Source organism: Neofelis nebulosa, chromosome 16, assembly GCF_028018385.1.
Source record: "Neofelis nebulosa isolate mNeoNeb1 chromosome 16, mNeoNeb1.pri, whole genome shotgun sequence".
Taxonomy (NCBI): Eukaryota; Metazoa; Chordata; class Mammalia; order Carnivora; family Felidae; genus Neofelis; species Neofelis nebulosa.
The window spans coordinates 12,426,740-12,449,339 of NC_080797.1; the positions used below are offsets into that span (position 1 = coordinate 12,426,740).

Below are 22,600 nucleotides of genomic sequence, written 5' to 3' on the forward strand. Positions count from 1 at the left end.
CATGACCTCCGGGTTTGTGAGACCGAGCCCCATATCGGGCTCTGCGCTGACAGTAGGGAGCCTGCTTACCATGCGCTCGCTCTCTCTCTCTCTCTCTGCCCCTACCCCACTCACACTCATGCTCGCTCTCTCTCAAAAAAAAAAAAAAAAAAAAAGGCGGAGCAATTAAGGCCAAAAACTGTAAAACAGAGATGTTCTCCTTGTGAGCAGTGATGAGAACCGTCACCAGTTGAGAAATGCTCACCAGCCACACGGGGTAAACTACACCTACTACCGTTGAAACCTGTGAGCATCTGCCTAAAGAAAGAAAAACAAATCAAGGAACCAAAAAATACACCAATGAACAATAAAGAAAACCGCTGCATAATGTTTGTGTCCATCCCCGACAGCACCCCTTGAAGAGAGCCCGTGTGAGGCCAGGGAAGCGACAGCAACGGAGAACCCCACGCTGGTACCATAGCCACTGTGAGAGCAGAAAACATATACTGGTCTCTGCCCCAGGTTGCTGGCACAGAGCTCCCCAAACTCTTGTAACCTCCTAAGTGATAAGAGCGTGAGCATTAGGAGCAGCTTCTGTTCTAATGAGGTGACTCTCGGTGGGTTCCTGGAGGCGGGCTGGTTGCCAGAAAGACCGAGCCTCGATGAAAAGCTTGGAAGGTTCAGCTCCCTCCCCACGCACCTGTCTGGCCAGTCACCTGACCTGCCTCTCGCCTACAGGAGGGAGTGAGCAAATCAGAACCCAACCTGCAAAAACCTAGCTGCGATCCTAGCTCTCTAACGCTCACTTTCTCCCTAGATGTTGGTCTTTCTCTTGGGAAGTTCTGCCCTTCAGACACACGAGGGGATGCAGGACTAAGAGACAAATCAGGCACACAAATCTAGGCCACACCAAACCTTGCATTTTCCAAGCCTTCCGCTGTTCCTCTTTGGCAATGATTTCCATGTCTTTGTCGTATATGTAGTCCTGACACAAAAAGCAGTAGATCCCTCCATACATGAGATCTATGGCTGCAAAGAGAATGGAGGGAAGAGATCAGATTTAATTACAAATGTACAGGTAATGCTTAAGGTCACAAATGAAACCCCAAAGTGTTTTAGACATTTCACTGTTTATACCATTTCCCTATTCTCGAATAATAGAACCCACCTGTTGCAAAATGATTGGTCCCTCCCATTCAGACCTCTATCCCAAGCATGTGGGGTGTATACTAAGCAGGTGTATTTTCCCCCGGAAGCTCCTATGAAGGGCTGAGGAACCCAAGAGAGGGGTCAACGTCCACATCTCACAAAGAACCTAACTCTAAAGTATCAGGACCTTCTGTCTTTTCTCTGAAAGAGTGGGGTTTTTTTTATTTTTAAACACAGGGGAATTTTATTTATTTATCTTGTAATGTTTATTTATATTTGAGAGAGTGAGAGAGACAGAGTGCCTGTGGGGAGGGGCAGAGAGAAAAGGAGACAGAATGAGAAGCAGGCTCCAGGCTCTGAGCTGTCAGCACAGAGCCCAACATGGGGCCTGAACTCACAAACTGTGAGATCATGACCTGAGCTGAAGCCAGGCGCTCAACCAACTGAGCCACCCAGGCACCCCGAAAGAGTGGGATTTAAAACAAGGGAGAAATTTCATGGAGTACGATCAGCTCCTAAGGATTCTCGGCCACCTGACACATATATCTATATGTTTTACTATATCTAGAATTCCTACAGGATTACAAAAAGGAACACAACAGCTACCGACCTACTCTCACTTCAAGGACAGCTGTAAAATACGCTCTAACCAGAGAATCTTGACTTCCTGACCCACAGAGCTGACTGCTGCTCTCACGTATTTTCTCAACCACCTCATCTATAGAACCCGGCCCTTAGTTACTACATTAGAAAGTAAGATAAAGTCCTTTAAGCACCTGGAAGAAAGGTACTATCTCCACTCAACAGTTAAAAAGAATGTTTTTGGCTGAGATTCACCAAGATGTTTGAGAGGCAATGCAGCATGGAGGCTTTACAGATTTACAGAAACTGGTATTAATCCTAGCTCTGCCTTGTACCTTTATGGACCTCTGATAAATTACTCCACTTCTCTGAGCCTCAGTTTCCTCTTTGGTATAAAGGTGATAGTAACAGCACTAACACCTCATAGGTTTGCGTGATAATTTTATAACGTCACAGTACACCTAGTATACGGTAGTGTCTTCATAAATCACAGCTCTGATCACATTCCGTGCCTTAAGTTACTATGACACAGATCGGTAATACTCTGGTGGATCTCTGAAGTCCTCTGTAGCAGGTGTACGAAGGCTCAGTTTAAGAATCACAATCTACCCTCGCCCCTCCCCGCAAACTGACAAAATTCCTACAAATTCTTTGAAAGTCCCCATCAAAGCTTTGCGGACAGCTCGGTTCCTCCTCGGCACTTCGTATTCCTTGAATAGGAAAAGTTCCTGGTGTGGAGATACCAAAGCCAGAGACAGACTACAATGAGGTGGTACAGAAATTTTCAGGAAAGCAGAGACATTCAATACAAAATATGCCAGGGGTGCCTGGGTGGCTCAGTCAGTTGAGATTCCGCCTCTTGATTTCAGCTCAGGTCATGATCTCATACTTCGTGAGATCGACCCCATGTCAGGCTGTGCACAGACAGCATAGAGTCTGCTTGGGATTCTCTCCCCCTTTCTCTCCCCCACGTGCTCGCTCAGTCTCAAAATAAATAAATAAACATAAACAAACAAATAAAGTGCCAAGCATGCAACCAACAGCCCAACTACCAGCCTGGGGAAGGCATTTAAACATTTCAATGTGTGTTCAACTCGTCCTAGACAAGGTCTTCTTCAAGGCACCTTTCCACACCCTTTCCACACCCTTCACTCACTGTGTAAAATGAATGAGGTCAGCTGGGGTGCTAAGACCACTCAGTGGGGGAAGAACAACCTTTTCAACAAATGGTGGTAGGATGACCAGAAATCCAAAAACAAAAGAATGAAGCTCAACCCTTACATCATATACAAAAATGAACTCCGAATGCATCAGCAACCTCAATAAAATGCTACAAGTATAAAACTAGTAGAAGAAAACATAGAGGCTAAGTCTTCATGACCTCAGATTTGGCAATGGACTCTTAGGTTTGACAACAAATTCACAAGCAACTAAAGAAAAAAATAGGTAAGTTGGACTTACTATAGGTAAGAATAGGTAAGAATAAGAATACCTATATAGAATAGGTAAGTTCATCAAAACTAGACTTTCTACACCAATGGACGTTATTAAGAAAGTGAAAAGACAACCCACAGAATAGGAGAAAATATCTGCAAATCACGTCTCTGCTAAGGATTTGCTATCCAGAAGATATATACATATATCTCCAAGGTGTGTGTGTGTATGTGTGTGTGTGTGTGTGTGTGTTTCCAAAAAATATATATATACATACACACACACACACACACACACACACACACATCTCAGAAAGTACAACAAAGAGACAAACAGCTCAACCCAATTAAAAACATGAACAAGTGACTTGAATAGACAGTTCTCCAAAGAAGACATACGAAGGACCAAGAAGCACATGAAAAAATATTTACCATCACTGGTCATTAGGAAAACGCAAATCAAAGCCACAATTAGACACCACTTCACACCCATCATGGTGGCCAGAGTTATTAAAAAAAGAAAGAAAAGAAGTGTCGGTGAGCATGTGCAGAAACAGCAACACTCAGGCACTGCCGGCAGGAACGTAAAATGGTGCGGCCACTGTGGGCAAGTTCGGTGGCTCCACAAAAAAGTCAACACGGAAATATCCTGTGACACCGCTAACTCGCTCTGGCGAATCCGCTCTAGGTATACATCTTAAAAAAATGTAAACGTATGTCCACATAGAAACTTACACATGGATGTTTATCACAGCCTTATCATAAGGGCCCAAAGGTGGAAACAACCCAAATATCCATTAATGGATACAAACATAAGCAAAATATGGAAGGTCCACACAATGGAGTGTTACTCAAACATACAACGCACGGGCTACTGACACATCCAACGGGTGGATCAGCCCTGGAAACATGCTAAGAGAGAGAAGCTGGACACAAAGGGTCATATACCGTTTAATTCCTGTTATGAAATATTCAGAATGGGCAAATCCAGAGAGACAAAAAGCAGATTAGCGAGTGCCAGGCGTTGGAGGGAGGAAAGAATTAGTTCCTGGAGGTGGGGTATTCTTGTGAGATGACGACGAGGTTGGAGAGTAGAGGGGTGGTGGTTGCACAACTGGGGAGTGACGAAAAGCCGCTGGATTGTATGCTTTCAAATGCTTCATTGTACATCATGTGAGTTTCACCTCAACATAACATTTAAAAGCCCAAAGCAACACCTCCCATCAAGGTAAGCTCCCCTGGAAAATTCTTTCATAGTCAAGATGAGGGTACACTGGCTTCCTTGGGAATTCCCAAAGCCATCAGCTCACAGAAGCACCGTGCATGCACCATACAAGGTCCTTTTCTGTTTGGTCGCAGGGTAACCTCGAGAATGGAGGAAAAACACCGGCGATTCATAAGCGAACTGATATCCCACACCCACCAACACATGCTCTAACTCTTGAAAGACACACGCACACACAGAACAAAGCTAAAGGCATTACTTTTACACCTCTGTGGCTCATACAGACCAAATCTAAGTACCCTTGGACTCAGCACAAAACTAGACCTGCATGAAATTAGAAGGTACGAACACAAAGCAGCTCCGAGTCTGTCACCTGACTCTGCTGTACCCGCCCCACAGCTGGCTGGAATATTCCAACACCCAGTTTGGGACACCAACCCGGACAGGTGGAAGCATACCAGCAAAGCTGAGTGACTACCCCGAAAGAGGGGAAGTTCTCTTCCCTGAAGTGTGTATTTATCACACTGCATTAAGGCAACTTGATAGGGCAGGACCTCAGACTGCTGTCAGAACCCTCCTCGTCCCATGCCACACTCGCCCGTCCCTCCACAAGACCTTCGACAATGGCCTTACTCTACCAATACTCTGTTTTTAAGTGCATCGTCCACAATATTCAGACAAGACTCAGTTTAGGCCTCCGTGCTACTCCAACGAAAACCTGGATGCCTGAGAACTTCAGGTCTCAACATCGTACTACCACATATCCCCTGGGAGGCAGAACGAGTGGACCACCGGGAAGTCGAGGCCCCTCACTCCCCATACCACTGCTCAATCACTTTGCCCTTGAACGTCCTGCGAAATACTCTGTATGAAAGGACAACCAGAGTATCGCCAGCCTAGAAGTTGCTCTGGAGATAACGGGCGGGAGCAGCAGTTGGGACGCACAGGGCGGAGGACGGGCAGGTGACCTCCTAAGTGGGGGAAACGGAGACCAAACCGCCAGGCAGGACCGGGGCTGCCCATCCCCGTTCTTCTCCTCCAGCACTTTGCCGCTTCGGCCTCACTCTCCTGTGCCCGCCACCCTCCTGTCCACCTGGACACAGAAACTAATTCTAGCTTTTGGTTAAACACATACACGTGCAATCTCCAATACGTTCACGGACTCAAACGCAGCACAGAACTGGATCTTTCTCCGATTTCAAGGTTTTGTTTCTGAAAGCAAGCCTTCTAAAACTTACTCATTCCAGCAGAAGTAGAGAACGAGTGTATCAATCAGGTTAAAAATGAACGCATTTCTGAAGTGATTTTTGTAGACGATCCTGCGTAACAATGTAATTCTTCAGATAGCTTTTTCAAGTGCAAATATACTTCCAATTCTCCATAACCCTCTAACCACATGGAATCACAGCCTGGGCATAACAGCAGAGCCGCCTAAATGGGGCTGGTCGGAGAACAGATACGGCAGCATACTCCTCATTCGTACCGGTAAAAGCAAAGATGTACAGTAAGTGAGTACTACAGAGTTTGATCACATCCACACGGTCCTGACCAGTGTCTTTTGCCTCTGGTCACTCAATGTAAGAAGAGATTACAAACTACCTTGTTCCTCTGTGGACAGAGCTCATGACAGCACTATTAGGTCCGTTAGTTCTCCTTCCAAAAAGGCCAACGAGCTCAATGTCACAACCTGAACCCCTAGCTCCAAGCACCCTTTTCATTCAGGCTAACTCTAAGTTGTTAGTTACAAGTAAGTCCAGCAGAGAGGACTGAGTCCTTACATTCCATTTCTACTACCTAAAAAGGCCCAAAAATACCTTTAACTGGCATTGCCGAGCCACCGTGAAGTAATAGCTCTTTGGCCTGGACCTCGTGAAAGTGACTTTCTTAAGGCCAGCCGAAGAGCCTCCCCATCACTCAAGAGAAAACATCACACATACTAAAGGAGAGAGACACTTAACGAACACGGTCAGAAAAGAAAGCCAAGAGCAAAACGCCGCTTCGTGTAATTTCCAGAATGTGCGACAGCTTGAACCTGCAACTACACGAAACAATCGATCTTGATGCCACGGTGCTGTCAGCCTTTTCGTGACTCTGTATTATCGAGAACCATGAAAATCCATCATAGGAAGCAATAAAAATCACTCAACTCCACGCTGGCGTTAATAACTAACATCGCAGGGTTCCTGTTTGGCTCAGTCGGTTAAGAGTCTGACTCCTGATCTCAGCTCAGGTCACCATCTCACGGCTGGTGGGTTCGAGCCCCACACCGGGCTCTGTGCTGATGGCACAGATATTAACATCCACTTGAGAGCCCCAAGGCCAGCTGGGTGCATAAGCCTGTTGAGTTCATCTGTTCATCAACTCGCCCCTGGAGTTGCACGAGGACTTCAGACAGGGCCCCGGATGAGCTGGGAGCCACGACTCAGGGAACAGCAGGCCGGGCAGTGGCCGTCCCCACACCAGGGACGCTATTCAGAAGGCGCCTTACCCAGGTTGTGCCGCTTGGACTTCGCATGCTCGTGAATATGTTTCTTTGTGAAACAGCCAAAGAAGACACAGTGCAGGCAGGAGTGGAGCCTGTTCAGGTGGACACCACAGACGTGACAGACACACGACTTTGCCTGAAATTGAGAGAAGAGAGTTAAGAGCCAGCACATGGCACGACAGGCCTTCTTACCGAGAAAGCGGTCGAGCAAAGTGACCGATGTGGGGAAAGGAAATCACAGCATACCCTGTATGACCTGAGAGACCCTCCGTTAATCCTTTCAACTGCCCCAAAATGTACATTAGCTCATTTAGCTCAAAACTAGGTCCATGTAAAAAACCTTAGCCCAGGGGCACCTGGGTGGCTCATTCGGTTCAGCATCCAACTTCAGTTTGGGTCATGATCTCAAGAGGGGCAGGTTCGAGCCCCACGTCGGGCTCTGTGCTGACAGCTAAGAGCCTGGAGCCTGCTTTGGATTCTGTGTCTCCCTCTCTCTCTGCCTTTTCCCTGCTTGTGCTCTGTCTCTATCTCTCAAAAATAAACAAACGTTTAAAAAAAAAAAAAAAAAAAAAAGCTCATTTACCACATAAAGCTTGAGGAGCCATCAAAGTCTTCGTGTTCTCCTCCTGAGTCCTGACAGGGCACCCCAACCCTCTCAGCTCCTGTCCCCACCCCAGCCCGGTGGCTCCAAGCCTAGTCACCCTTACCATGGATGTCACTGCGCGTTTGATATTCCAGGTCACAAGACCACAGCAAAGTTAGAAGCAATCAACCAACCAACACACAGGGACGTTGAGTCAAAGTGATACAGAAGAAGAAGAAAAAGAAACAGTTTGTTGCCAAGAACTAGACCACAGAAACCTAAAACTCTAATCTCAGCAATTGCGAGTCGTTAGGATTCTCATACACCCAACCACCCAAGAACGCCACGGCCTTCTCGCACAATATGACAACCACACCGTAGTCACTATAAACTCCCTGCAGATTATCAAATTCAATTTCCAACCTCCGAGACGGCAGCACGGAATACAAGTCTCTTCTGTTCTGACAGGTGGGCGGGAAGCAGGGAGACGGAGGAAAGTGGAAAATGAACAGGGTCCGGGGAAGGGAAGGTTACAACAGAAAGGGCTGCCCACACAAGCAATCCGTACTACCCGCCACATGCACTCTAGACCCTGGTGCCGGGGGTTTCAGAGGACTTAACCTCATTCAGTCCTCACAACCCTCCCACCCCCCAACCCACCCTGGGTGGGGGAAAGGCTTTAGGCTCTTCCGACACCCGAAGAAAGTTATTGTATATGCTTGTGACCATGGGGGTGGGGGACACAGGGAGAACGTGAACTAGGACGCGCCTACCCCGGCAGCCCCCTCACCCTGGAGGCAGCCTACTCCTAAGCTTCACTCTGCACACACAAGAAGGCGGCAAGTGCCAAGCCCAGGGATGACAGGCTGTGCCTTCACCTAGAACAGAGGGTGTGGAGGGAGGAGAGGGTCTGGGGACTAGGCTCAAACCACATTTACTGTAAAACACGAACCACAGTTTTTACTTAGATGGAAGCTGCCTTATGGGCAGGGAGGGTGCACGGATGTAACTCCTTGAAGACAACAGAGCCTAGTGCCTGAAGCCCGAGGTCGGAAGACAAATTAGGTGAGCCAGAACCGTACGCACGCTGTGGCCGAATCGCAGACGTATCTGCACGTCAGGTTCTCCGAATGCCCACCCAGCCGGGAGCTGGGGAGAGATCCAGATCCTGCCCAGGAACACGGGATGGAACAAGGCCCGAGGGGCATCCCGAGGACCACAGACCCACACCACTCTCAGGGTGCCAAGGCGGATCCATCACCTTTCAGCTGCTGGTAGTTTCATCTCTGGGCCCAAATGTAAACCTGATCGTTAAGGGGCGCCTGGATGGCTCAACCGGCTAAGCGTCCGACTTTGGCTCAGGTCAAGATCTCAAAGTTCGCGAGTTCAAGCCCCGCATCAGGCTCTGTGCTAACAGCTGAGTCTGCAGCCTTCTGATTCTGTGTCTCCCTCTCTCTCTCCCCGTCCACGTTCACACTCAGTATCTCTCAAAAATAAACATTAAAAAATAAATAAATAAACCTGATCATTAAAACGTCTTTCTTCTTGGGGAAACAATTACTCTCAATGGTCAGTACTTATGTTTGTTAATACGAAGAAGCTACCTCTGAGAACCCCGTAAGGTTCGCCCCCAATGCAGGACTTCCCAGTAACACCACCACGGACACGTGGGGCCTGGTAATTCTTTGCGTGTGTGCGGGAGGGTGTGGGGTGTTTCCTGGGCACCACGGGATGGCCAGCGGCATCTCTGGCCTCTGCCCACGAGATCACAGGTGGCACCCTCCTGCCGGTTGAGAGCCACCAGCCTAAAGCAAGGCCACAGGACGCTGCGGTCTGTGTGGAAGACTTTTCTGAAGTGCCGTAGGAATACAGTTAGCAGTTGTATCATCTATTTATTCTTCCAGTGACAAATCGAAGAGATTAATTCACTGTAACTGCTTTCAGGAATACAGAGGATGTTTTTAAATTACATATACGATTATATTTGATGCAAACAAATAATATAGGTATCAAGGAAAATTCCCCGTTAGTTATAAATACTATAAGACAACAAATTCCTGGAGATTCTTAGTTACCACCACAAGCTAGAATCTGTCTGCCATTCGCTACAATTACAGATAGAAAGAAAAGGAAAGATTAAGAGGTATCCTTTATTTTTACCACTCAGGATATTTTAAAGGCATTATCATGATTTTTAAAAATTCCTCTAAGAACTTGAAACAGGAAATCCAATTCTATAGAACAAGAAAATTCAACAGTAGCATTGCCCTGAAAACATAAGCTTATCTGAATAATTACATTAACTATCACACATTAATTTTCCCTTAAAACACACAAAAAGGTTGTTTTGGGTTTTTTTTAACGTTTATTATCGAGACAGAGCATGAGGATGGGAGGGGCAGACAGAGGAGGAGACACAGAATCCGAAGCAGGCTCCAGGCTCCCAGCTGTCAGCACACAGCCCGACGGCAGGGCTCGAACTCACATACCGCGAGATCATGAGCTGAGCCAAAGTCAGACACTCAACCGACTGAGCCACCCAGGCGCCCCTACACACAAACAGTTTTTAAAACAGGTAAAAATTAAACTCTGAATTTTAAATGTAAAAATATGCCACCTGTTCTTTTGCAGAATTTCATGAAAGAAAAATCTGCCTAAAGAAAAAGATCTTGGGGCGCCCGGGTGGCTCAGTCGGTTGAGCGTCCAACTTCGGCTCAGGTCACGATTTCGCGGTATGTGAGTTCGAGCCCCACGTCGGGCTCTGTGCTGACTGCTCAGAGCCTGGAGCCTGTTTCAGATTCTGTGTCTCCCTCTCTCTGACCCTCCCCTGTTCATGCTCTGTCTCTCTCTGTCTCAAAAATAAATAAACGTTAAAAAAAAAAAAAAAGAAAAAGAAAAAGATCTTAGCTGCACAAAAAGAAACCAGCAATTACAAAGAAGCAGATCAGCTCCAACTAAAAACACAGAAGGGGCGCCTGGGTGGCTCAGTCGGTTAAGCTTCTGACTTCAGCTCAGGTCACTATCTCGTGGCTTGTGGGTTCAAGCCCCGTTTGGGTTTAGTGCTGACAGCTCAGAACCTGGAGCCTGCTTCAGATTCTCTCTCTCTCTCTCTCTCTCTCTCTCTCTCTCTCTCTGCCCCTCCCTGCTTGTGGTCTCTCTCTCTCAAAAACAAAACAAAACAACAAAACAAACCCCACAAGTAAATAAACAGTTAAGCACACAGAAATTGATCATGTCCTGATACTATCAGGTCAGGGAAAGAAAGCCTAAAATACAAATAAATACACACACATATTCAATATTCAGCTAAATCTCTTCATTTAAATAAAGTTCATGCTCAATACTTTTTTTTTTAAGTTTTATTTATTTTGAGAGAGAAAGTGTGTGCATGAATGGGGGGGGGGCAGAGAGAGGGAGGGAGGGAGGGAGCAGGAGAGAGAGAGAGGGAGAGAGAGAGAGGGAGAGAATCCCAAGCAGGGTCTGTGCTGTCAGCACCAACTAAGCCACCCAGGTTCCCTGCCCCCACCCCCCACCCCCACCACTCAATACTCCTTTTAAGGCAGCAAATCAGATTTTATTACATGGTGTGCCCCTGACATGCTCACCACTGATGTAGGTCACAAATCTATTATCCATAAACAGGAATGACTTTGCCACACACCCTGGCCATGAACAATTCTTGAACTGGCGTTTGAACATAAATGGACACCTTTTATAAGCCACTGACTCTAACACCAAGGGGGTCAAGTGAGAAAGAATGGGAGCCGACAATTCTGGTACAATTTGAACATAAAAATGAATACGAATGGATTACAGTGCACCTGGGTAGCTCAAACAACGGACTCTTGATCTAGGCTCAGTTCATGATCTCAGTTTGTGAGATCGAGCCCTACACAGGGGTCTGTGTGAACAGGGTGGAGCCTGCTTGAGATTCTCTCCCTCCCTCTCTCTCAAAATAAATACTTGAAGAAAAAAAAATGGATTATACACTGAATAAGAATCCCCAAGTCCATTCTGATATTACTACACACACACACACACACACACACACACACACACACACACACAGTCTTAACAGACTTGTTCACAGGCGAACTCCCAACTAATCAACGTAGTAGGAAGGACAAAAATACAAATGCAGAATCTTCACTTTATAATCATCACGGTAATAATGGGTTCAGGCAAGAATCAGCCATGGATGCTAAAACCACAGGGTAGAAAAATACTGGGTCACTCACAATAGTTAGAAAGAAGAAGAAAGAGCCCAATGTCCATTAAAGGATGAATGCATACACAAAATATTACATATACACAACGGAGTATTATTTGGCCATAAAAAAGAATGAGGTTCTGATACCTGCTACAACACGGATGAACCTTGAAAACATGACGCGAAGTGAGAGAAGCCAGACACAAAAGGTCACATATTGTGTGATTCCATTAATATAGAATGCTCAAAAGAGGTAAATCCAAAAAGACAGAAGAGACATTAGAGGCGGCCAGGGGCTGGGGAGAGAGAGAGATTGGGGCACAGATGAAAGTCATTTGAAAGTTGGTAGAGATAGGATGGTGACTGTACAACATTATGAATACATTGAGTTGTTCATTTTATTTTTTATTTTCCAATTTTCCATTTTATTTTACTTATTTACTTATTTTTTATTTTAAAGAGAGAGAGAGAGCGCACGCGTGCGCACAAGCAGGGGAGAGAGGATCCCAGGGCTCAATCCCGTGACCTGAGCTGAAATCAGGAATCAGACACTCAACGGAATGAGTCACCCAGGCGCCCCATGAATACTTCATTCTAAAGTGGTTATTTTTTAAGTTATGTGAATTTCAACTCAATTTTAAAAAGATACACTGTATACACTGTATGTTAGCCAACTTGACAAATTATATTTTTTATTTTTTTATTAAAAAAATATTTTTTAATGTTTATCTTTATTTTTGAGACAGAGAGACACAGAGCATGAGCAGGGGAGAGTCAGAGAGAGAGGGAGACGCTGAATCAGAAGCAGGCTCCAGGCTCTGAGCTGTCAGCACAGAGCCCGATGCCGGGCTCGAACTCGTCAACTGTGAGATCATGACCTGAGCCGAAGTTGGACGCTCAACCGACTGAGCCACCCAGGCGCCCTGACAAATTATATTTTAAAAAATACACTAAATGACTTACATATCCATGTGTGCATGCCCGAGTACACATGTGGATGTGTGAACATATGTCTGTATATAAGTATACTGGGGCACTAGATATTTAATTTCAAAGTATCACCCCAGAGATCACTTCTGTTAATTGAAAAGGCAAAAGAGAACTGGCCAAAAAACACCACCTCATTCAAACCCTAACGTTCCCCAAAACAAACAACTGCTGAATCTAGACAGATGTGTATGATACTCATTTTAGTATTCTTGCTATTTCTGTAGGTTTCATATTTTTTAAAATAAATCAAGGGAAAACAACTATTAAATAATACATACCTTAAGACTCAATTAACTCCATTCCTAAGTTTAGGTATAAGAGAAATGGGAACTTACACATGACAGAAATACATGTATCAAGGACACGAAAAGACACATAAAAGAATATCGTAATGGTAATACCCCAAATGTGGAAATAATAAAATATTCATCTGTAGCAAGAAGAATAAGCCGTGGTACCAGAGCAACAAAAAGGAATTCATGGTACATCCAGCAAGGGTACATCCTCACCACATGGTACATCCTCACATGGTACATTCATGGTACATCCTCACAACAGAGCACGGAGGCGGCTGGCCACAGAAAATTACATACTGCCTGCTACCGTCAAACAAAGTCCTAACGCCAGCAGAGGTGATTTCGTGGTCACGCATGGGTGGATAGTAGATTCTCCTGAGGGAGGAGGGTTGGGACCAGGAAGGGGATCAAAGGGGACACCTGGAGCGTTGGGTGTCAACTCTCCTCTGTGCGGCCAGGACACGAACATGTTCACTTCACAGAAATTCACCAAGGAGTATGCTTCTTCAAGAGGAGAAATAAAAAGGGGCTCCGGGTGGCTCAGTCGGTTGAGCGTCCAACTTCGGCTCAGGTCATGATCTTATGGCTTATGAGTTCGAGCCCCGCATCGGGCTCTGTGCTGATGGTTCAGAGCCCAGAGCCTGCTTCGGATTCTGTGTGTGTCTCTCTCTCTCAAGAATAAATAAAAAAACATTAATATAATAATATAATTAAAAGTAATAGGAATAAAAACCCGTAATAGAAAATAAACAGAGATGGGGCGCCTGGGTGGCGCAGTCGGTTAAGCGTCCGACTTCAGCCAGGTCACGATCTCGCGGTCCGTGAGTTCGAGCCCCGCGTCAGGCTCTGGGCTGATGGCTCGGAGCCTGGAGCCTGTTTCCGATTCTGTGTCTCCCTCTCTCTCTGTCCCTCCCCCGTTCATGCTCTGTCTCTCTCTGTCCCAAAAATAAATAAATAAACGTTGAAAAAAAAAATTAAAAAAAAAAAAGAAATAAAAAAAAAAAAGAAAATAAACAGAGATAACATATATGGTTAAGCTGAGAAACACAAACCAAATGTTATGAAATTTACAAGGAGAACCACATCCGGTGAGTGAACACTGGGGAAGTCAGAAAGCTCAATTCTATGGAATTCTATAGAACAAGTGTTTCTTACAAGGGGTGTGAACTCAATTCATATGGAGTCAAGAGAATTAACCCAACATGGGAAGCCCTGCCATCACTAAGAACAAGAAGGAAAAGCGTTTCCACATGGACCTAATTGCTTCCTCTGGGTGACCATTGTTCACGTGTGTAAAACCCAGGACACTCAACTGCAGGGCACCTACCAGTGAAGGCCTTTTACTGAGTTGATGGATTCAACAATTAAGAGACCAGTTCTCGGGGCACCTGGGTGGCTCAGTCAGTTGAGCATCCAACTTTGGCTCAGGTCATGATCTCACAGTTTGTGAGTTCAAGCCCCACGTCTGGCTCTGCTCTGGCAGTGCAGAGCCTGGCTGGGATGCTCTCTTTCTCTATCAAAATAAATAAATAAAGTAAAAATGTGGACGCGTATCTACCTCATACAGCTATTACGAGGGTTAAAAGATTCGATGCTTTTTCATGGACTGAGAACACTGCCCATAGGGTTTGTAAGGCTGACAGTGGCTCCCTAAAAGGTGTGTCCCTGTCTTAATCTCCGGAACCTGTGAATGTTACCTTAGTTCAAAAAAGTATTTTGCATATGTAATTAAGGGTCTTGAGATGAGAGGATACCTGATGATCTGGGATGGCCCTAACTGCCATCCTGAGTGTCCGTGAAGGAGACGCAGAAAGACCCCATACACAGGAAAGAAGGCAAGTTGAAAGAGGAGGCCAGAAACTGGAGGGGATGGGGCCGGGTCGGCCACAGGCCAGGAGTGGTTCCCCTGTCCCCAGAGCCCCCTGGAGGGGCGTGGTCCTGCCAACACCAGATTCTGGGATCCTGGCCTCCAGAACTTGTTCGAAACCAGTTTGTGGTCACTTGCTAAAGCAGCTGCAGGAAATAATACAGGGTTGACGTTAGCTATTATTATTCTAACTCCCGCAAAGGCTAGACACCCCTGCACCACACACCGGCCATCTGAGTGGGCCAGGGAGAGGCACAGGGACTTCTGCTTTCTGGAACAGTTGGCTGCCGCAGACGGCAGGTTTCCTCGATCAGCTGATCTTACAGCTTCCTGCCAGGGAGGCACTGCACACAGTCCTGGATCTGCAGAGGCAGAGGGATTCCGGAGGCTGGTGGGGGATCCAGGAAACTCAACCTGGAATCTACTGCTCGTGGAGTCCTCGAAAAGATTTTTGTATGAAATCCCTTTCTCCTAGGAGTTACTTCAAGTAGATTCAGGAGCCCACAAGTAATCCTGAAACGCAACGGGGATTTTTATCGATAGGAGAAGCAGATAGGATCAATGATTTAACAGTTTTGTTTGCAGCTATAGGGATGGGGCTAGAGAGGACTGTGCTAGGCAAAATAACATAGGATTTCACTCAAGTGTGGAATTTAAGGAACAAAACAAACGAACAAAGGAAAAAAAAAAGAGAAAACAAACCAAGAAAGACTCCAAACTATAGATAACTAATGGTCCCCAGAGGGAAGGTGGCTGGGGGTGTGTTAAATGGGTGCTGGGGGTGGGGTGGGGCAAGGTGGCTCAGTAGGTTAAGCATCTGATTTCTGGCTCAGGTCATGATCTCACTGTTCATGAGTTGGGCCCAAGTCAGGCTCTGTGCTGACAGCCGGGAGCCTGGAGCCTGCTTCGGTTTCTATGTCTCCCTCTTTCTCTGCCCCTTCCCTGCTCACACTTTGTCTCTCCCTCTCTCAAAAATAAACATTAAAAAATTTTAATTAAAAAAATAGGTGCCAGGGGTTAAGGAGGCCACTTAGGATGAGCACCGGGCGATGTACAGGTGTTGAATCACTGTATTTTACAACTGAAACGAATATTACAGTGTATGTTAATTAACTGGAATTTAAATAAAAACTCAAAGGGGCGCCTGGATGGCTCAGTCGGTTGAGCATCAAACTTCAGCTCAGCTCTGACCTCACCATTCATGCTGACAGCTCAGAGCCTGGAGCCTGCTTCGGATTCTGAGTCTCCCTCTCTCTCTGACCCTCCCCAGCTCACTCTGTCTCTCACTCTCACTCAAAAATAAACATTAAAAAAAAAAATAAAAACTTAAAAAAAAAAAGTTCTGAGTTTACATAGTACAAGAAATGCACTGAAAGTCCATTCATTTGGCCCCAATATTAACAGCATTTCTTTGGATACCTTAATCTCTATTATCTCCTTTCTCACACCCTCCTCACTACCCCAAGAAGGATCGGAGGGGGCAGAAGGCGCATGGCCCTTTAAGTCAAATACAGGTGGACTCACCCATAGGATGACTCAGGTGTGCAGTGAATTTTGAGTCCAGCTTAAAGAAAACTACAAACAGGAGACAGCACCTTAAGAACTAATGCACACTTCACATATTACCCGTGACCGGAACTACTACTGGTCTATTAAAATCTGACAATTGTAAAGAAGGTATGTTTAATTGTTACGCATTCTCTTCAATGACTTTTTCAAGGGCTCAATATACTGTTTTACCATCACAGACTCTGATCTAAGCAAAGGGACAGGAAGACGCAACATTTTCTACATGAACTGAGGCACTAAAAGGCAAAGACATAACTGAAATTAAACAATCTCCTCAAATTTCCCAGTCTCAGAAAGCAAGACTTGGGCCTTTGAATCTCAACTAAAATAGATTTAGTCCAACTCCTTCAAGGTACAAATGTGGCAGCGACATCACTGTGATATAAGAAAATACATACTGTATTCTGGTCTTCCTTCAAAGTTCCAAGCACAGAGCTCCTAAACCCCTTGGAATGTTTAAGTGATGAGATTGAAAAGGGTGTCTTTTGTTATTGAAACAAGTCCCTTTCAACCAGTAAGTTATCTTAATGAGGGGATAAAGCTCAGGGAGAGCCTCAGGGTGGGGTCTGGATGTTAGGGAACCAACAGTGTGATCAGAGGGCTGGAACTTTCAGTCCTACCCCAACCTCCACCAACGGGCCAATGATTTGATCAATCATGTCTGTGTAATGATTTGATCAACGCCTGCTTGATCGATCATACCTTAACTGATCGTTATGAATGAAGCCTTCATAAAAATGCTAACAGAAAGGGTTCAGAGGGCATGTGTGTTGATTGATGCACCCACGCCCTGGGAGGGTGAAGCACCCTCCCCTGAGACCCTCCCGGGATCCAGGACCCTCGTGTGCCCAGGACCCTCCCGGACCCCATCCTAAGCACCTCTTCATCTGCACCCTCTGGAGTATCTTTTAAAATAATCTAGTAAACATGAGTAAATGTTTCCCTGAGTTTTGTGAACCATTTTAACAAATTACTGAACTCGAAGAAGGGGGTCCTAATCAGTTGCAAACAGGTGACAACGTGGGCTGGTTATCAGGTCTGTGTTTTGCTGAGATTAGAGTATACTTGGGAATACTGGAAAACATTCCAGAATAAATTAAGGGGGAATATGAACTCCACACTCAAACTAATCTAATTTGAAGGTTCAGACTTGATGTTCACTCTCAGTGCCCTTGGATAGATCAGGAGACTTACCTGCCAAGCCTACCTAAAAAAAAATGTATCATGAGTAAAAAAAAAAAAAAAAAAAGTGTATCACGAGTAACAAAACCAAAACGAATTTATATATGAAAAAATGCTTTACAAAATATAAAATACTATGTAAATATAAAGTACTATCATCATAATGAGAAATCAGTGAACTTTTAAGGCACAATTAGGCAGTCAGAGGGTGTCAGGATGGAGTGTGGTTATGACAAAAGAATCTGATTGTTACAAATAAATGTATGCTATAACTCCAATGTAACTGGTGTGGGGCAAGTTGCCTAAATACCTTGGAAATGAGTGGAGAGTGTGAAACTATAGCCCAAAGGAGCCATACCTAACCCTAACGATGCTTCTCAAAGGTGGGGGGGGGGGGGGGCAGATTAACAATTCTGAAACCACTATTAAAGGGGAAAAATTTCCCTCTACCCTTTAAGATTCTTCCAGCTGGTCTAAGATTTAAATCGACACGAGACATATTAACAGAAGAAAAAAAAATTCACTTATGTGCACACGGAGACCCAATACTGAAATTAAGACCCAAAGAAATGAAAAAAGACTGGTAGTTCTTTTTAGACAAAGAAACAATACATCTGAGAGGAATTGACAGGACAAAAACTTATGTTCAGGAGCTTCAATTAAGAAGGAATTCCACACAGAATCTGGGCTGGGGTAGTAAATTGGTAAAAAGTAACAAAGGTTGTTCAGCCTTTTTGGTTCTAAATTCCCCACCTCTGACCATAAAGATGTCTCTTTAGCTCCTGGTACAAAGAGGGTACCTTTCGACATGGAAGATTTATTTCCTGCTTTCTGGAGACAAAGGAGGATCAGAATGTTCTTGCATAGGCGATTTTTAAGGAACTTTTTTTTTTTTTAATTTTTTTTTTTTAACGTTTATTTATTTTTGAGACAGAGAGAGACAGAGCATGAACGGGGGAGGGTCAGAGAGAGGGAGACACAGAATCCGAAACAGGCTCCAGGCTCCGAGCTGTCAGCACAGAGCCCAACGCGGGGCTTAAACTCACGGACCGTGAGATCATGACCTGAGCCGAAGTCGGCCGCTTAACCGACTGAGCCACCCAGGCGCCCCAAGGAACTTTTAGTTAAAAATAAACAATATGTCAAAGTGTCATATTTGGGGGTGGCCTACCCTTGCCCCCTATACATGTACACTGAAATTAAACAGATAAGTACACGGATGGTTGATAACTTCCTATGTTGGACAGAGAAGTTACAGATAAGTGAAAGGGGAAGACTAGAATGACCCATGTGGTACAGGATTAGAGTTGGGAGACATCACTACAAACTCAGGTATAGTTTAATAGGAGTGGAGGTGAATAACCACAGACTTGTGTGTACGTGAATTAGTGTATGCCAGCCAATTCAGAGCTGTTTCTTAGCTCTGTCCCCCGAGGGTTGAGAAGCCACAACATTGGTACCAACAAGCACAGCCACTGCCCAAACCATATATTCTAACTCTATTCTCCAAAAAAAGGAACTAGGACTCCTTGGAGAAATGGCAGATTCTAAGACCGGGGCGCAAAATATGCAACATAAACCTAGAAAGTCTGACGGTACCAGAAAGGACGGATGCCCTCAAAAACCACCACCAACCGACCAAAAATTGGTGAGGGTATGTCAAAGTGACACAGAAGACAACCGGAAGAACTCTCACTGGCTAAAGCTGGAACAGCCTGAGCAACAAAACAGAGCACTGGATTATAACCCATAGTATAAAACATCCCTGAGTCCATACTGATACACGTGGTGGAATAAATACTAAAGGAACAAGAAAGTACAAATATTTCCTATATAAAATTTCCAAATAATTTCTATAGATATTCTGGCCTCAAGGAGGCATCCACTCCTCAAGTGGACATGTGCAGAGTGACTCTGTTCCAAAGAGGACAGTAGGGAAAGGAGGGAAGGAGCCACTTCACAGAAGAGCAGCCTGACAGCCCTGTGGTCAAGTTCACCACCAACAGTGTTAAGTCATGTTGACCGCATCACCTCTGACAGAACTTGGTCTTCCCCAAACCTGTAACCACAACTAAGAACCATGAGAAAAACATCAGACAAGCCCCAATCGAGGGGCATCCTAGAAGATACCTGAGCAATATGCCCCCAAAACTGCAAAGGTCATCAAACACAAGGACCGTCTGAGCAGACGTCACAAGCCAGAGGAGCCTAAGGAGACATGACAACTAAATGTACTGTGGGATCCTGGTGGGATTCTGAGAAAGAAAAAGGAGATCAGGGAAAAATTAATGAGATCTGAATAAAGTATGATTTCTAGTTAGTAACAACCTATCAAGCTTGGTCATTAGTCGTGACAAATTGTACCATCGCAACTAAGATGTTAACAATCAGGGACATGGGAGGGGGAGAATCTGAATAAAATAGGCGGATTACATCACAGAGGTATCCTGATTGTTAATATTTTATTATAGTTTGCAAGATATTACCTTTGGGGGCAACTAGGTAAAGGGTGCAGGGACCTCTCTGTATTATTTTTCACAACGGCATGGCAATCTACAAGCATCTCAAAAGGAAAATTTTTTTCTGCTTTGGATCTTTTACTTGCAATGACTTGTCCCCTGCTTCGTAGGAACTGTATAGTGTTTTGTTGTAAGGATTTGAAAGATCCACGGCATCGATAAATAAAGCAAAAGTGAATTCCTCAAAGCAATAAAATTTGAAAAGAAAAAACTTTACTTAAAAAAAAAAAAAAAGACATATCCAACAAATGAACTGAACTTAAAAAGTTCAAAAACAAAGGGCTTAGTGGCTTTCTCACCATCACGTTTAAGTGCCTGGCTGAGTCAGTGAGGACTAATCTGTTTCACTGGTGGGGCCAGCGCCCGGTTTATGACCTCCCAGTGTGTCCTGTCACCCCATGTAGTCTGTCTAAGCCAGTAACAGCAGAACTGTTATTCCCCAATGATGATTTCTATTAAAAAGTTCAAGTACTAGAGATTCACTCGGATCTCAGACTCCAGGACTAAAGCAGCACTGATAAAGAGAGGACCAGTGTTGAGTCCTACAGCACATCTTTTCCTAACACACAGGGCAAAAGTACCACTCAAGATAAGTAAGACCATTTCCTACCTCCTGAGCCACACTTCTACAACACTGACTGTAAGAGCTACTCTCATTGTAAGCAAGTGTCCACAGGCTAGCAATCTATATTGTTGCTTTGTAAAGATTCAAAATGAAAGGGCACTCCACTTTTACTCTAAAAACTACTACCCTCAACTTTTGCTGCACATTGTTTTTATATGTTTCCTTTTAGCTACCTCCCTCCCCATTTTTTTCCATAAACAAAAGTGCACTTTTAATTTTTAAAAAAAATTTTAATGTTTATTTATTTTTGAGAGACAGAGCGTGAGCAGAGGAGGAGCAGAGAAAGAGGGAGACACAGAATCCAAAGCAGGCTCCAGGCTCCGAGCTGTCAGCACAGAATCCAACGCAGGGCTCGAACTCACAAACCAATGAGATCATGACCTGAGCCTAAGTCAGCGGCATAACTGCCTGAGCCACCCAGGCGCCCCAAAAGTGCACTTTTTTACACGCATCTCAGGTTTGATGTCAAGTAGACAAATCACGTTTCAGTATCTCAGCAAACAAAAACATAAAAATGTCTTGCCTAAGATTATTCCTTCTTTAAACTGATTACCAGGTTTAAGTTTTACAAATTCTTGGTAAATTCTCCAAATTGAAAGCTTGAAAAAATGGGGGAAATACACAATGCTATTTCCACTCAATGGAGTATTAACTGCACGGCTCAACAGATTTATGGGCAACAAGTGAAAAAAGGAACCAAGATACACAGCATGTATATTTACATAAATAAAAACGTGTAGCTTTGCTTTATATGTACACACGTGTTTATAATTTTTAAAAAATTTGAAAGACCCAGGCATCAAACATATTGTCTGGAGCCAGAAATGACTCACCTTACATATTCAATAAGCCCGGAAGGTGTTTTATTTTTACACATTAAGAACATGTTCACGTGGTCACTTCTGTTTTTTTAAAATACACAGATTCATGAATTTTAACCTTCCTCAGTAAAACTTACCAACAATTAAGCATCTAGAATTATTTACGCATTCTTTTATATATGTTCAGGCTCTAACTACCCTATGTGTAGGAATTATCATTAGGCATCCACAAATACTCTACAATTTAAAGCAGATATTTATTATCTTACTATGTGATACCTACTATTTAACGGGTTTTGACAATTCTGATTTCAATTCCTCAAGATAGAAACCCAGGGATCCGAGTTGACTCTGGACTGAAGAGAAAATGAGAGGTCTAACAATTAGGGAATCATTCCACTTTCTTCCAGAGGGTACCTATTCCACATCTAAATGGTGGTGTGAAAGACCACAAATGTAGAAACAGAACAAATGACAGGTGTTTTCATTTGCTAGGTAAGTTTCCTTCTCTCCAGCCCCTTTCTCAAACAAAATATTTCCCTAAGAATTTCTACCCCAAAGAGCTGGTTGCTCTAGGCCCCAAATTTTGTGCCTCGGAAGCCTTCCAAAGCAGTTTCCTGTCCAGATTACTGACCAAATTAAACCAGTATCCATAATAATCCAAAATACTCACAGTATGTTTGACAACTCTTCTTCCCTTGTGGCAAAGTATATTTGATAAGAGAATTTACTACAGCTACAAAGAGGGCTGTGTTTTGAGGACAAGCGGCTGGAAAATTTTAGTCACAGAAGTCGTTCAAAAAAGAGAGGGGTCTTTAAAACATATTACCTGTTCTCCCAAGGGTCCACGTATTCAAAATAAAACGTAGACTATGTTAAGTCATAATAACCAGCAGCACTGTAAATTCTTGACGTTTTTATTGCCAGTTTCTTTTTCACACACAAAAACCCTAACGGTAAGACATGTGCTATATTTAACACATGCCAGAAATGCAGAGTCCACTGTGGTAGCACTGAGTCCTGAATGGTGGGAACAGTTTTACATTCCGTAGTAGGTAAGTCTTACTGCAAACCAAGCCGAAATT

The 22,600-nt window shown here is 44.4% G+C and overlaps 1 protein-coding gene across 1 annotated transcript in view; it reads right to left on the reverse strand.

The window, feature by feature from the left end:
• The window catches only part of USP22 (ubiquitin specific peptidase 22), a 45,445-nt gene that overhangs the window by 20,105 nt on the left and 2,740 nt on the right, over positions 1 to 22,600 (reverse strand). Inside the window, exons 2-3 of the mRNA XM_058703135.1 lie at positions 6,857 to 6,989; positions 895 to 1,008 (exon numbers count right to left, since the gene is read on the reverse strand). Coding sequence (XP_058559118.1) covers positions 895 to 1,008; positions 6,857 to 6,989 — 247 coding nt within the window. The remainder of the gene's footprint in view (positions 1 to 894; positions 1,009 to 6,856; positions 6,990 to 22,600) is intronic.